This window comes from Mustela lutreola, chromosome 6 (genome assembly GCF_030435805.1).
Source record: "Mustela lutreola isolate mMusLut2 chromosome 6, mMusLut2.pri, whole genome shotgun sequence".
NCBI lineage: Eukaryota > Metazoa > Chordata > Mammalia > Carnivora > Mustelidae > Mustela > Mustela lutreola.
This window is the reverse complement of record NC_081295.1, coordinates 121,452,965-121,470,432: the sequence shown is the minus strand read 5'-3', so window position 1 is coordinate 121,470,432 and position 17,468 is coordinate 121,452,965. Positions and strand designations below refer to the sequence as shown.

At 34.4% G+C, this 17,468-nt stretch overlaps 1 protein-coding gene across 8 annotated transcripts in view; it reads right to left on the bottom strand.

Moving 5' to 3' along the window:
* The window catches only part of LOC131834293 (butyrophilin subfamily 1 member A1-like), a 93,260-nt gene that overhangs the window by 36,796 nt on the left and 38,996 nt on the right, over positions 1-17,468 (bottom strand). For 3 of the 8 annotated variants that reach the window (XM_059178757.1, XM_059178758.1, XM_059178763.1), the window contains exons 3-4: positions 11,473-11,646; positions 9,503-9,613 (exon numbers count right to left, since the gene is read on the bottom strand). The exons of 2 other annotated variants lie outside the window; for them this stretch is intronic. In XM_059178757.1, the coding sequence (XP_059034740.1) occupies positions 9,503-9,613; positions 11,473-11,646 (285 nt within the window). The remainder of the gene's footprint in view (positions 1-9,502; positions 9,614-11,472; positions 11,647-17,468) is intronic. 3 more of the 8 variants (XM_059178759.1, XM_059178761.1, XM_059178764.1) reach the window with 1 other exon arrangement.

Here is a 17,468-nt window from a genome sequence, read left to right as displayed (position 1 = left end):
GATCCTTAGTTTATCTCTTTTAGTAGATTCATTCCTCCTTTCTTTTCTCTATAGATCTCTTTTTTTTCTTTTCCCCCCAGAGGCAATGACTCTCCTGGGCTGCTGCTTTACTCCCCACATATTTTGAAATCCCTTTTCCACATTTAGACTTTGATCTGCCAGTTCCCAACTTGTTTAGTTATTTTCTTTTTTTCAATTTAATTTATCCTTATGGGACTTAGTTTCTCTTGCTAAATTTACTTATTCTTTCTAGAATCTAATTTCTTGCATCCCCTGTGTGTAGACAATCACATCACCTAGAAGCAGATAATGTCTTATTATTTTCCAATATGCATATTTAAATTTCTTTTTCTTACCATATTGATCTGGCTAGACCTTCTATTATGATGTTTAATGAAACTGATGAGAGCAGACATCCTTGTCTCATCTGGTTTTTGGGGGAGAAGTTATTCAGTCTTTCTTCATTAATGGTAATGTTAACTGTAGTTTTCTTTGTAGGTGCCCTTTATCAAGTTAAAGATTTTTACATATATTTCTAGTTTGCTGATAGTTTTCAATAGGAATGGAGATATAGATATTGATTTTTTAATCTAATGTGTTTTATGTCTTTATTATAGTGATCACATTATTTTTATTTTTTAGATTGTGATATGGTACATTGTATTTGTCACTTTTTTTTTTTTTAAGTTTAGGACAATTTTGCATTCCTGGAATAAACCTGATTCAGTCAGACTACATTATCTTTTCCATGTATTGCTGTGTTTACTTGTTAATATTTTTTTTCAGAAATTTTCTCTATGTTCTTATAAATATTGGCCTATACTTTTAGAATTTTCACCTGATTCTTATATCATGCTATTTTTTTTTAATAAAGTGAGGTAAAATATTTTTCCACCTCTTCTATATTCTGGAAGTGGTTTGTGGATTGATGTTATTTCTTCTTCAGATGTTCACTGGAATTCCCACTGAAACCAACTGGGCTTAGATTTTTCCCTCTTTAAAAATTTTAAACTACAGGGGTGCCTGGGTGGCTCAGTGGGTTAAGCCTCTGCCTTCGGCTCAGGTTGTGGTCTCAGGGTCCTGGGATCGAGCCCCAAATCGGGTTTTCTGCTTAGCGGGGAGCCTGCTTCCCCTCTCTCTCTGCCTGCCTCTATGCCTGCTTATGATCTCCCTCTCTCTGTCATATAGGTAAATAAAAATCTTTAAAAAAATTTAAGCTACAAATTCAATTTATTTGATGATAGATAAAGGACTATTCACTTAACTATTTCTTCTGTAAGAAGTTTTGCCATTTACATCTCTCAAAGAAATTGCCTATTTCTTGTAATCTTTTGGACTTTTAGGCTTGAATTTGATAATAATATTGTCTATTTTTCAATGTCTCTAAATTTTTAGTTGTTGCCTTCCTTCATCTTAATCTTGGTAATCAAAGCCTTCTCATACATATATGTATATTTTTTACTTGCCAGTTTTACTAGAGGTTGGTCAATTTCATTGTTTTTTTCAAAGTACACTCAACACACACAAAACAGATAATCATATCAAAAAATGGGCAGAAGATATGAACAGACACTTCCCCAATAAAGACATACAAATGGCTATCAGACACATGAAAAAATGTTCATCATCACTAGCCATTAAGGAGATTCAAATTAAAACCACATTGAGATATCACCTTACACCAGTTAGAATGGCCAAAATTAGCAAGACAGGAAACAAAGTGTGTTAGAGAGGATGTGTAGAAAGGGGAATCCTCTTACACTTTTGGTGGGAATGCAAGTTGGTGCAGCCACTTTGGAGAACAGTGTGGAGATTCCTCAAGAAATTAAAAATAGAGCTTCCCTAGGACCCTGCAATTGCACTACTGGGTATTTACCACAAAGATACAGATGTCGTGAAAAGAAGGGCCATCTGTACCCCAATGTTTATAGCAGCAATGGCCATGGTCGCCAAACTGTGGAAAGAATCAAGATGCCCTTAAACAGATGAATGGATAAGGAAGATGTGGTCCATATGCACTATGGAGTATTATGCCTCCATCAGAAAGGATGAATACCCAACATTTACATCAACATAACAGGACTAGAAGAGATTATGCTGAGTGAAATAAGTCAAGCAGAGAGAGTCAATTATCATATGGTTTCACTTATTTGTGGAGCATAACAAATAGCATGGAGGACAAGGGGAGATGGAGAGGAGAGGGGAGTTGAGGGAAACTGGAAGGGGAGGTGAACCATGAGAGACTATGGACTCTGAAAAACAACCTGAGGATTTACAAGGGGCGGGGGGTGGTAGGTTGGGGAACCAGGTGGTGGGTATTGGGGAGGGCACCTATTGCATGGAGCACTGGGTGTGGAGCAAAAACAATGAATACTTTTATGCTGAAAAAAAATTAAAAAAATATATTCTTAGCTATTAATTTTCTCTACTGTTTTTCCATTATCAATATCATTTATTTCTGATATTATTTTTATGTTTATTTCCTTTTAATGGCTTTGGGCTTATTTCATTCATTTAAAGAACTTTTTTTTTTTTTTACTTTTAATTTTTTATTTTTTATAAACATATATTTTTATCCCCAGGGGTACAGGTCTGTGAATAACCAGGTTTACACACTTCACAGCACTCACCAAAGCACATACCCTCCCCAATGTCCATAATCCCACCCCCTTCTCCCAAAACCCCTCCCCCCAGCAACCCTCAGTTTGTTTTGTGAGATTAAGAGTCACTTATGGTTTGTTCCCTCCCAATCCCATCTTGTTTCATTTATTCTTCTCCTACCCACTTAAGCCCCCATGTTGCATCACCACTTCCTCATATCAGGGATATCATATGATAGTTGTCTTTCTCCACTAGACTTATTTCGCTAAACATGATACGCTCTAGTTCCATCCATGTTGTTGCAAATGGCAAGATTTCATTTCTTTTGATGGCTGCATAGTATTCCATTGTGTATATATACCACATCTTCTTGATCCATTCATCTGCTGATGGACATCTAGATTCTTTCCATAGTTTGGCTATTGTGGACATTGCTGCTATAAACATTCGGGTGCACGTGCCCCTTTGGATCACTATGTTTGTATCTTTAGGGTAAATACCCAATAGTGCAATTGCTGGGTCATAGGGCAGTTCTATTTTCAACATTTTGAGGAACCTCCATGCTATTTTTCAGAGTGGCTGCACCAGCTTGCATTCCCACCAACAGTGTAGGAGAGTTCCCCTTTCTCCGCATCCTCGCCAGCATCTGTTATTTCCTGACTTGTTGATTTTAGCCATTCTGACTGGTGTGCGGTGATATCTCATTGTGGTTTTGATTTGTATTTCCCTGATGCCGAGTGATATGGAGCACTTTTTCATGTGTCTGTTGGCCATCTGGATGTCTTCTTTGCAGAAATGTCTGTTCATGTCCTCTGCCCATTTCTTGATTGGATTATTTGTTCTTTGGGTGCTGAGTTTGCTAAGTTCTTTATAGATTCTGGACACTAGTCCTTTCCTAAAGCAATCTACACATTTAATGCAATTCCTATAAAAGTACCATCCATCTTTTTCAAAGAAATGGAACAAATAATTCTAAAATTTATATGGAACCAGAAAAGACCTCGAATAGCCAAAGGGATATTGAAAAAGAAAGCCAACGTTGGTGGCATCACAATTCCGGACTTCAAGCTCTATTACAAAGCTGTCATCATCAAGACAGCATGGTACTGGCACAAAAACAGACACATAGATCAATGGAACAGAATAGAGAGCCCAGATATAGACCCTCAACTCTACAGTCAACTAATCTTCGACAAAGCAGGAAAGAATGTCCAATGGAAAAAAGACAGCCTCTTCAATAAATGGTGCTGGGAAAATTGGACAGCCACATGCAGAAAAATGAAATTGTACCATTTCCTTATACCACACACAAAAATAGACTCAAAATGGATGAAGGACCTCAATGTGCGAAAGGAATCCATCAAAATCCTTGAGGAGAACATAGGCAGCAACCTCTTCGACCTCAGCTGCAGCAACATCTTCCTAGGAACAACTCAAAAGGCAAGGGAAGCAAGGGCAAAAATGAACTATTGGGATTTCATCAAGATCAAAAGCTTTTGCACAGCAAATGAAACAGTTAACAAAATCAAAAGACAACTGACAGAATGGGAGAAGATATTTGCAAACGACATATAAGCACTGTTTTAACTCTACCCATAAAAAATGATATGATGGATTTTCATTTTCATCCAAAATACTTTTTATTTCTTGGTTATTTCCTCCTTGATTCATGTTCTATTTATCAGTGTGTTGCTTAATATTTGAATACCAGGGGGAGTTGGGTGGGGTGTAATTTATTTATATCTCTGTTTTTGATATATAATTAATTTATGATCATAGAACACAATTTGCATGATTTCTATTACTTCAAACAGGTTAAAGTATGTCTGTCACCTGTACTTTGTTTGTAGGGTATGTTTTATGTGCAATTGAAAAATAGTTCTACAGTTGTTTTTAGAGTCTTTTATCAATGTCTAATTGATTGAGATTTCTATCTAGGTATTCTAACTTCTATTGTTTCCAGTCTACGAAAAGAGGAGTGCTGATGTTTTCAGATATTATTCTATCAGTTTTCACTTCATGTATTTGAGGTTTTGTTATGAAGTTAAAATTTGCTAATTCAGAAGTATTAATGGTCTCAGAGAATTTACTAGGTTTTTTCTGTTTTTGTTTTTAAAAACTTTATTTATTTGAGGGAGAGAGAGAGCGAGCATGAGCAGTGGTAGGGGGAGAGGGAAGAGGGAGAAGCACACTCCTTGCTGTCATGGGGCTTGATCCCAGGACCATGGGATCATGATGTGAGCTGAAGGCAGACCCTTAACAAATTGAGCCATCCACATACCCTTATCATTATTTAATGTCCCTTATATCCTGATTTAAAGTCAATTTTTCTTATCAATATATCTTCTCCAGATTTTAGTGTTAGTATTGTACATGCTTTTCTATCCTATTCATCCATTATATATATATATATATTTATTTATTTTAACCAATATTTATTTTCAAGGTAGGTTTCTAATAATGTATAATTGGGCCTTTTAAAAAGTCCAATATGATGATCTCTTTCATTTTAATTAACATATTTAGTCCATTTGTAATTAATAAAGCTATTCATATAGTTGAATTTAAGGCTTCTGTATTACATTTGGTTAACATTTGTCCCTGTGCTTTTTTCCTCTGTTCTTTTATTATTGCCTTGTTATGAATTATTCTAGCACTTTTCAGTATTCCATTTTAACTTGATTATTGTATTTTGGCAATATATCTTTATATTCTATTTGCTTATGTTTGCTTTAGGAGTTTAAAAAATGCATACAAAAACTTTCTTATTCTACTTAAAATGAACATTCCACCACTTCAAGCAAAGTGTAAACCAAATAAATTTACACCTTAGAGTACTGAATAAAACAACAAATTAACCCTAAACCATACACAAGAAGAGAAATAATTAAGATTACAGCAGAGATCAGTGAATTAGAAACCAGAAATACTGTAGAACAAATCATCAAAACTAGAAGCTGCTTCTTTGAAAGAATTAATAAGATCAACAAACCACTGACCAGACTTATCCAAAAGAAAAAGGAAAGGGCCTAAATTAATAAAATTATGAATGAACAAGGAGAGATCACAACACCAAGGAAATAGAAACAATAATCAGAAATTATTATCAACTATATGCCAATAAATTAAGCAACCTGGAAGAAATGCATTCTTAAAAAACCTATAAACTACCAACACTGAAATAGGAAGAAACTGACAAACTGAATAGATCAATAACCAGTTATTAGATTGAAGCAGTGATCAAAAACCTCCCAAAAAACAAGCATTTAGGACTGAGGGATTACCTGGGGGAATTCTACCAAGCAGCCAAAGAAGAAATAATAGCTATTCTCCTGAAGTTGTTTCAAAAAAATAAACAGAAAGAAAACTTCCAGACTGTTTTTATAAGGACAGCATGACCTTGATCCCAAAATCCGGCAAGGCCCATTCAAAAAGGAGAATTTAAGGGAGTTGGGGGAAATTGGAAGGGGAGGTGAACCATGAGAGACTATGACTCTGAAAAACAATCTGAGGGGTTTGAAGGGGTGGGGGGTGGAAGATTGGGGGAACCAGGTGGTGGGTATTAGAGAGGGTACAGATTGCATGGAGCACTGGGTGTGGTGCAAAAAAACAATGAATACTGTTATGCTGAAAATAAGTTGAAAAAAAAAAAAAAGAATTTTGGACCAATATCCCTGATGAATATGGATGCCAAAATTCTCAAAAAGACCATAGCTAATAGGATCCAATAGTACATTAAAAAGATTATCCATCATGACTAGGTGGGATTTATCCCTGGGATGCAGGGGTGGTTCAACAATCAGTGTGATAGAACACACTAATAAGAAGAGAGAGAAGAACCATATGGTCCTCAAAATTGATGCAGAAAGAACATTTGACAAAATACAGTGTCCTTTCTTGATTAAAACTCTTCAAAGTGTAGGGATAGAGGAAACATATTTCAATATCAGAGCCATCTATGAAAAGACCATGATGAATATCATTCTCAATATGAAAAAACTGAGGACTTTTCCCTTAAGGTCAGGAACACAATAGGGATGCCCACTCTCACCACTGTTGTTCAACACAGTACTAGAAGTCCTAGCAACAGCAATCAGAAAACAAGAAGAAATAAAAGGTATTCAAATTGGCAAAGAAGAAGTCAAACTCTCTCTCTTTGCAGATGAGTAAATTCCATAAGTAAAACCCAAAAGTCTCCAACACCAAATTCCTGGAACTCATACAGCAATTCAGTAATATGACAAGATACAAAATCAAAGCACAGAAATTAGTTACTTTCCTTCACACTAAAAATGTAACTGTAGAAAGAGAAATTAGGGAAATGATATGATCCAACAGTTCAACTTTTGCAACTACATTAAAAGGAAAGAAGAGCAAAAATGAACGTTTAGGACTTCATCAGAATAAAGTTTGTGCACAGCAATGGAAACAGTTAACAAAACAAAGAGTCCTCCCACAGAATGGGAGAATATACTTGCAAATGACACTAGAGATAAAGGGCTGTATCCAAGATCTATAAAGAACTTCTCAAACTCAACTCTCAAAATACAGATAATCAAGTCAAAAAATGGGTAGAAGATGTGAACAGATATTTCTTCAATGAAGACATACAACTGGCTAGCAGACACATGAAAAAATGTTTATCATCACTAACCATTAGGGAAATACAAATCAAAACCACATTGAGATACCACCATACACCAGTTAGAATGGCAAAAATTGACAAGGCAAGAAACAATAAACATTAGAGAAGTTGTAAATAAAAGGGAACCCTCTTACACTGTTGGTGGGAATGAAAATTGGTGCAGCCACTTTGGAAAACAGTGTGGAGTTTCCTCAAAAAAATTAAAAATTACACTACTGGGTATTTACCCCAAAGATACAGATGTATTGAAAAGAAGGGCCATATGCACCCCAGTGTTCATAGCAGCAATGTCCACAATAGCCAAAATGTGGAAATAACTGAGATACCCTTCAATAGATGAATGGATAAAGAAGATGTAGTCCATATATACAATGGACTATTACTCAACCATCAGAAAGGATGAATACCCAGCTTTGTATCAGCATAGCTGGAACTGAAGGAGATTATACTAAGTGAAATAAGTCAAGCAGAAAAAGACAATTATCATACAGTTTCACTTATTTGTGGAACATAAGGAAAAGCATGGCAGACATTAGGAGAGGAAAAGGACTAATGAAGGGAGGAGTCTAAATGAACCAATGAGATTTATAAATTCAACCAAGATTTAGTTAACCTAAAGCAGTATACTAAGAAATTATACATATGAACATGTAAGTTTTTATAAAAATTACAAGAATTATTTAAAAGGTGGAAATTTTGTTAATGTATATTTCCAAAATAATAAATTAAATAAGAATAATCATTTTGATATATGCAAAAATTAAGTGATCATCATAGATTCATTCTTGATTTATAAACAACTAATGAATTGTTGAACACTACATCAAAACCTTATGATGTACTATATGCTGGCTAATGGAACATAAAAAAAATTAAAAAGAGAGAAAGAAAAAAACTGAAAGTTTGGCATAGAAGAAAACATGATTAACCCAATAAAGAGTATCCATCAGAAACTGATAGCAAACATTTTTTCTAAATAACGAAAAACTAAAACATAAGCTGTGCTCGCTCTCTTTTTAGCAAATACATGAAAATTTTTTAAAAATCTATTTTAAATATGAAAAAATCAAGGACATTCAATATAATTCAGATGTTCTAGGAAATGACATATTAAAATGAAAAAAAAAAAAAAGATTTGTCTCCTATCATCTATCTACAACTTTACTGTAGAAAGAGGGAAATTGTCATCTTGAAATGATATAAATATAGTTTTCAAAAACTCAAGAAGATCAATAAAATTATATTATAAAAATAGTAAGTGAACTAAATGAGGTTGTCCACTTAATAAACAAAGGTTTTCTTTAAAAAAATCACTAGCTCCACTGCACATTAAGATGATTAAAACTTTCATTTTGCTTGAGATATTCCAAGATTATGCCTGTATTGTATTGTATTATTATCTGTTATTAAATAGCAGATAACTACAAATTTAGTGGATTAAAACAACACATTTATTATCTCACAGTTTCATTTATCATCACACAATACAGCTTCACCTGATCCTCCACCTTAGGGTTTTTCATAAAACTGCAATCATGATATTGGGCACCACTGGGATCTTGGCCAGGGAAGGATTTGTTTACAAGCTCATTTATATGGCTGCTTGACCCTCCCTGGTGGGTTAAGATTCAATGGTTAGGATTCAGCGTTCTCTCATTTATATGGCTGCAGACATAATTCCAACAGTTTCTAGCTAAGGCTGCCATCAGATCCTTACCAAACGGTTTTCTCAACACAGTAACTTGCTTTGTTAAGTAAGGGAAAGAGTCAGCTAACAAGACAGATATCAGAATCTTTTTTTATTTATATCAGAATCCCTCTTAACGAGGGAACTGATATCACTTCAAACTTCAGATAAGAATAGGGTTATTCAAGAGGAAAGGAGTACATAGGCCATGGATACTAAGAAACAGAGAACTTTGGGACTGAAATGAAAATTTAAGTTTAGAATAAAATTTTCCTCAAATGCCCACATCTTATTGGTTTCTGTTTTCTCAACACTAACAACGTCAACAACAAAAACATACCTAATATACCCATTCTTTTTACTTCAAAATATGACCACTAGTAGACTGATTATAAACAACTATTAACATGCTATGGAAGAAAAACTGTTATTATTTTGATCTTTGTTTTCCTAAACAGCTTAATATCTCAAAGAAAAAAAAAATGACAATACTCTTTCCCTATTCTCACCTGTCCCACTCATTCTATTAGATTTGTCATAATTTACTGTATCCCATTTTTATATCTTACCATTCTTATTGTCATTTTTCTTGCAATAATATTTATAAATAAATAATCCTAGAAGTATTAAAATGATGATTCCAAATATAGCTATAATTATATGATATTTTGTGGTGTTTTCTGAAAAACAAACAAAAAAATAGATGTGCAGTTAGATTCAATTTTCATTTTTAGTCATCTTTCACCCAAAAAAGCCCACTTGTATTTTTTCTGCTCCCACTGTGGGAGGTCTGAGAGTTGTCTTTGTTTAAACAACAGAAACGTGTTTTTGAACATCAGCTACTTTAATAACATTACACTAGTTGCTGTGAGAAATAAATCAAAAGAGAAATTACCCTTCCAGTGCTAAGGAAGTTTCACTTGAGTTATACAACTGGCTCTCTAGGAATTCTTCTCCTCAAAAATCCCATAACAATGATGCTTGGTTAATCTCAGTTAACTTTGGAGGACTGAACTAGAAAATGCACTTTGCAAAAACATTTTATGGGATGCTTTTATGAGACAGAATCAAATCTATGTAACTATCTCTGAGATGGGAAAGTCTGTCATTCTACCTCAATATTCGAACTGGAATTCTGAGAAAGACTTGTTCCACTCATACTTCTCACTCTTTTTAACTTACTTCATTTTCTACCTCTTAATTTCCTACATCTCTTATCTATGCAATGCATAATTGCAGCCCAAGATGAAAATTTTCCATTTCTCTGTTATATTCTCATTTCTACTTAATTCAGATGTTATATTCTGAATTACTGTATTTCTGACAATCTCTTTTCTTGCATTTCTGACAATATCTTTTCTCACTTTCTTCATTTTTCATGTCCATTCAATTACCACAAATTAGCATATACTGTCAGTTAGTTTTTTGTGGGTACTTCATTAACTCACAGTGATACTGGAATTTCCTAGGATAAACACTGCTTATTCATTTCCTGTCAAGGATTGGTTAATCATTTAACCCAAATCTTTGTTTCTCTGATCATAGAGGTGAGATTATCTTCCTATAGACCTTGAAGGCTGCTTTCAGGATATTATATTCACAAGCTTAATAACAAATCCACTTTTTATTTATTTATTTTTTCAGTCCTTTTGGTAAGCCACTCAACTCTCATGTTTAGTTTGAATATATATTGACCTTCTGATCACCTTCTGATCTTCCCCAATTTATTTCAAATTTTTTCTTCTCTTTAACATTTAGGTTGAAACCTGAACAACTTGAGATAACTCACTGATGGTACACTTCAAAACTGCCTGTTACTCTTACTTGTAGTCTTTTACATCCCTAATTGATATTTCCAAGGTATTTAAGAAAACTTTTCATAAAATCATGACATGTTTTTTCACAATTTCAATTTTCCTTTTAAAAGATCAGTTAGGAATACTTTATTTTTAAACAAAAATTATGTTTCTTGGTTAAATGTGCTACAGTTCCATAAAACATGTTTTTATTTAAAAAAAAATATTGTTTGGTTAAGATTACTTTATAATCTGTTCAAGATTTCTGATTTTAGCCAAGATGCATTTAATCTCCAATTTTTATGAAATATCATAAAAATTGAACAAAATGCCTGGAACAACAGAACCCAAGATATCAGGAATTAGACAACAGAGGAGAGTGATCTCAAAGGGATAGGAAACAAATGAGGAAAGACCTAAATTTTCCACAGCTTATTCTCTTAAGAAGGTTTCTAGGTTGCATCAAAGAAAAAGAGGAAACAGGCTGAGCCTGGAAGAATCCCTGAGTGGAGGGACTAAGGCAGAGTATAGAAAAGAAGAAAGCTGCCCAAAGATAGAACTCAAGAGATCTGCAGAGAGTCCACTCTAATCCCTCCAGCACAAATGGATAGCACCAGCATGTGAAGAAACTATGTAAGGATGGAAACCAACTGAAAGTAACTAAAAAAGACCTAAATAAATGGATGATCATACCATGTTTATGAATTAGAAGACTTAATATGTTAGATTAAAATTCAGCATACCCTTGAAGCACATGGATGACTCAGTAGGTTGAGTGTTTGCCTTCAGCTCAGACTGTGATCCTGGGATCCTGGGATGGAGTCCTGCATTAGGATCCCTACTCAGCAGGGAACCTGTTTCTCCCTCTCTCTCTGTTGCTCTCCCTGCTTGTGTTCTCTCATGTGCTTTCTCTCTCTCTGTGAAATAAATAAATACATTTTTTTTAAATCAGCATACTCTTTTTGTTGAAAATGACTTGATAATTGTAAACTTCTCATGGAAATTCGAAAGAACTTGAACAGCCCAAACAAACAAACAAAAAACAAACAAACAAACAAACAAACAGAAATATGAAGACCAAGATTGGCAGAGTCCTACTATCTAACTCCAAAATTTATTATAAATTTACTTTAATGAAGACAATTTGGTGTTGGTGTAAGGAAAAACCAAACAGATCAACTTAAGTCCAGAAGCAGATCCACACACAGCTGATTGCCAACAAAGGTGAAAAGACAATAGATACAGATGGCTATCCATATGAAAATAAAAGCTTTAATCCAAACCTTGACTATATAAGTGAATATATAAATGAATCACTGATGTAAATATAAAACCTAAACCTATGAAAGCTCTCAAAGAAAACACAGGGGACAATCTTTGTGACCTTGAGTAAAACACATTTTCTTAGATATGATACAAAAAATGCTACATAAAAAAGGAAACAGTGATATATTAAATCTCACTGAAGTGAGCAACTTTTGTTTTTGTTTTTGTTTTTTTTTTTTGCAAGACACTTTTAAGATAATGAAAAGATACTCCACGGTTTGGAAGAAAATAATTGTAACCCAAAAATCTTATAAAAGATTTCTATCCAGAATATATAAGGACTCTCAAAATGCTAATACAAATATAATACAAAATAGGCAAGAGATTTGAACAGATACTTCATTAAATAGGATATATGATGGAAAATCGGTACATGAAAAGATATTTGGTATCATTAGTCATGAAGGTTTACAAATATAAACCAAAATGAAATACCACTAACCATCTATCTATTAGGATGTCTAAAATTAAAAAGCTTGACCATATCAAGTGTTGGCAAGGATGTAGAGGAATTGAAACTCATACACATTGCTCTTAGGAATACGAAATGATACCACTACTTTGGAAGAACATTTGATAGTTTTTTGAAAATATAAGCTATAAATCTACCATATGACTCAGCCATTCTCCTGTGCAAAATAAAAAATAAAAATGTATGTCCATAAAGACATTTTTATATGAGTATCCATGATGACTTTCCTTGTAAGTTGTAAGGACTAGAGAGATCCTAAATATTTATCGGTAGGATAGTGAATAGAAAAAGTTATTATATGTACATAAAATGGAATAATATATAGCAATAAAAAGTAATGAACTATTGATACATGCAACACTATGGGGGAATCTTAAAATAGTTACGCTGAATGATAGAAGAAAGTACAAAGTTGTACATAGTGTTTGGTTCCATTTAGAAAATTATAGAAAGTGAAAATTGATCTGTAATGTCAGAATGTGTGGAACATAATGACTGTGTGGAAATAAGGAGGGCAAGGAGGGCAAGAAAGAAGGAGGGCAAGAAAGGGAGAGAGAGAATATTATAAAGTCTCATGAGGGAAGTTTTAGAATAATGAACATGTGTATTTTGGGGGTTATGGTTATGGTTTCAAGAATGAATACATATTTCACAACATATCCAATGGTACATTTTTAATAAGTACTACTTTATAATACAACTATTAATAAGAAACAAGCAATACAGCCCTTAGACTTTCTGGCCATTGGTACTGCCCCAATTTCCCAATTCACCATTTCTTTCTTGGTTTTGTTTCTTTTCTTATCAAGATGTACCCTTTTTAAAAGCACTTAATATATAGATATTCAACAATATTTTAAATTTATTAATAAATGTTTCTTTACTGAATTCTGTTTAAATTCATCACCAAACTTAAACCAGCCCAACTGCTTAGTCATCTCTTCTGATTGAAAATAAAAAGTCTGGTTAGCAGGTTGTTGCAATCACTCAAGAGAGAAAAATAAATATTGACTAGGACTACTGTAGTGGCTACAGATGAAAAGAAATGGAAAAATTCCAAGGTATTTTGATTATTTACACATTATATTTAGACAAAAGCATTATTTTCATGACACAAATATATCTTGCTAATTAATGAAAGAACCAACAATCCAATAAAAAATAAGCAAAGGGTATGGATACAGTTCACAACACAAAGGAACATGTGAGAAGAAGCTCAATATCTCATAATAAAAGAAATGCAAAAGAGGACAAGAAGTCAAAATATTTAGTGAGAAAATAATTTACATCAGAGTATAATCTCAGTGTTGAATAAATATATATTTAGCCCTTGAGCAATGCAGGGGTTGGAACAGTGAACCCCTGTGCAGTCAAAATTCAAGTGTAACTTTGGACTCTCCCAAAGCTAAATTACCACTGTAGATAGCCTACTATTGATTAGAAACCCTTCCCAATAACATAAACAGTCTATTAACACATTTTGTGTGTCACATGCATTATAGCCTGTCTTCTTATAATAAAGCAAGCTAGAGAAAAGAAAATATTATTTTTAATTGAGCCATCTAGGTACTCCATATGCATTGTTATATTATGTCACTTTTAAAAAGCTTATTTTCCCCTTTTTTCTGTAAGATAAACTTCAACAAAAGCATTATGAATTTTACTTTATTTTATTTTATTATTTTATTGTTTCATTTTAATTTTTCTTTTAATTCCAGCATAGTTAACATACAGTGTTATATTAGTTTCAGGTGTAGAATATAGTGATTCAACAACGTATTCCTCAGTATGTATCAAAATGAGTGCACTATTAACACCATTTACCTATTTCATCCATTCCCCCAACCCACCTGCCCTGGTCACCCACTGTTTGTACTCTATAGTCAAGAGTCTGTTTTTTTTATTTGTTTTTTTGTTTGTTTGTTTTTTCTCTCTTCTTTTCTCTTTGCTCTTTTATTTTGTTCCTTAAATTCCACATGTAAATGTATCTTATGTTATTGTCTTTCTCTGACTTATTTCACTTAGCGTTATACTCTCTAAAGCCATCAATGTTGGTGCAAATGGAGAATTCATTCTTTTTATAGCTGAATAATATTCCATTGTATGTATCTCCACTCCCTCTTTATTTATTTATCCTCTTTATTTATTCATCTATTGGTATACACTTGTACTGCTTCCATATTTTGGCTAGTGTAAATAATGTTGCTATAAACATAGGGATTCATGCATCTTTTTGAATTAATGTTCCGAATTATCTTAGTAAATCCAGGTAATGTGATCGCTGATCATAAGGTAGTTCTATCTTTCATTTTTGAGTAATCTCCAAACTATTTTCCATGGTTGCATTCCCACCACTAATGCACAAGTGTTTCTCTTTCTCCACATCCTTTTCAATGCCGGTTGTTTCTTCTGTTTTTTACTTTATCTATTCTGACAAGTGTGAAGTGTTATCTTACTAGGGATTTGATTAGAATTTCCCTGATGATGAATGATGCTGATGTATCTTTTGGTCATCTGGTTAAATGTCTTCGGAGAAATGTCTGTTCATGTCTTCTGTCCATTCTTTTGGACATATCCATTACATCAGATTGTTTGGATTTTTGGCATCGAGTTGCATAAGTTCTTCATATATCTTGGATACTAACTCAGTATTGGACATGTCATTTCAAATGTCTTTTCCCATTCAGTAGATTTTTTGTTAGTTTTGTTGGTTGTTTCCTTTGCTGGGCAGAAGATTTTTCTTTAGATATAGTTCCAATAACTTATTTTTGTTTTATTTCCCTGGCCGAAAAAGACATATTTAAGAAAATGTTGCTATGGCTAATGTCAGAGACATTACTGCCTGTGCAGTCTTGGATTTTTTGTGGTTTCAGGTCTTATGGTTAGGTCTTTAATCCATTTTGAGTTTATTCTTTAATCCATTTTGAGTTTATTCTTGAGAATGGTCATGTTCCATTCTTTTGCATGTAGCTGACCAATTTTCCCAACATTATTTGTTGAAGAGACTGTCTTTTTCCAATTGGATATTTCTTCCTCATTTGTCAAAAATTAATTTACCATATAATGTGGGTTAGTTCTGCATTATCTATCCTGTTGCACAGATCATTGAATCTATTTTTATTCCAGTACCATAATGTTTTGATTACTACAGCTTTGTAGTTTAAAAAGAATACTGGAATAGTGATACCTCCATACCTCCTGCTTTGTTTGCCTTTTTCAAGATTGATTTGGCTATTCAGGATAGTTCCATAGAATTGTTTTTTCTAATTTTGTGAAAAGTCCCTATCAAAATTTTGATAGGGACGGCATTAAATGTGTAGGCTCATTTTGTTGTATGGACATTTTAATAATGGTTGTTGTCCTAGACTATGAACACGGAATATCTTTCCATTTGTTTGTATTGTTTTCAATTTCTTTCATCAAAGTTCTATACTTTGCAGAGTACAAGTCTTACACTTTTTTTATTAAGTTTCTTCCTAAGCATCTTATTATTTTTGGTACAGTTCTAAATAGGAATGTTTTCTTAATATCTCTTTATACGGCTTCATCACTAGTGTATAAAAATGTGATGATGGGAGTTTAAATGGAAGTGTAGTAGGAAGAATCTAGGCTTATCTCATATCTTAAACACAAATAGATAACTCTGAAATCTTTCTGAAAGCCCAAGAAATCAGCATGAGGACTGACAGGACAAACTGCACAACTAGAGGGAGAGAAGAGGCCACATCAAGGAAGGTAGAAAATTTGGAGATGTTGTTTTGGGAAGGAAAGGATCATGGGCACTATAGAGAGGAGCATGCCCTTGTTGCAAGAAAGACAACAGAGAAGGGAACACACAAAGGAATAGGCAAGGGGAATACTACTACTAGCCATCAGCAGGAAAAATGAAAACGGCTAGTTTTTTTTTGTTTGTTTGTTTGTTTTATTTTTTGACACCAGCAGGACTTGAAGCCTGAAGTTTTGAAGGTCAGAAAACTTGGCTGGGATATAGACCTGAGCACACTACCTTAATCCTGGAGAGATGCCAGGCAAACAACCCAGGATCAGAGTGTGCTTTTGAGGAATACCAAAGGCACACAATAAGGAGATTTCTCCTTCTTCTTGGAGTGCATTCACAGAGACCCCCTTCAGGGACAACAGAGCCTAGGGACAATTTCCACTCCCCTACACACAGCATAGGTGCAGAGCTGCCTGCCACATGCTTGCTCCAACTCACATGTCCCTGTACTCTGGCACAAATGCCCTTCTTGATCAAACCTCCCACTGGTCCTAAGCTCAGAAATATCCTCCTCTGAAGACAAGAATAGACTCCCACCCACACTGCATCCTAAGGTTTGGAGGTACAAAAGTCAGCTGGCTTGGCTGAGATAGAATCCACAGTGTACTGAACTGCTCCAGGAGAGAAGAAAGGCAAACAGTGTAAGAATAGACCATGAAAACAGAGGTCTAATAAATGCCTGGAATGCACAGGGTGAAAATTATTCCCTCTTCTTCAGAGAGTCCACCTGAGAGCAGTAACAAAGGAGCTGGCTGGTACCATTTTCCTCCCCCTGCCCTACTCCTGGAGAGAAGGCAGGCAAATAACCCCAGGGGCAAAGAGTATGATTAGAGGGCCAACCAAGTCACACATTGGGGAGATTATTTACTATTTTGGGAACTTGTCTAGGAGAGGTAGCATTCACACAGATGCTTCTTTAAGGAAAAAGGAGCCAGTGGGTGCCAATTCCCTCCCCCACTTTCAGCATAAATACAGAACCATCTGTTGAAGGCAGCTGGTCCCTGACACTGGCTACCTAGCCTGCTTGCTCCAAGTGTTATGCCACTGCACTCTGGCACAAAGCCTCTCATGGTCAAACTTGCCTCAGTCTTGGTGCAGCAACAACCTCCCCCAGGAGACTAGCACAGGCCCTTGCCCATACCTCTTCCCTAAAGCCTTGAGTT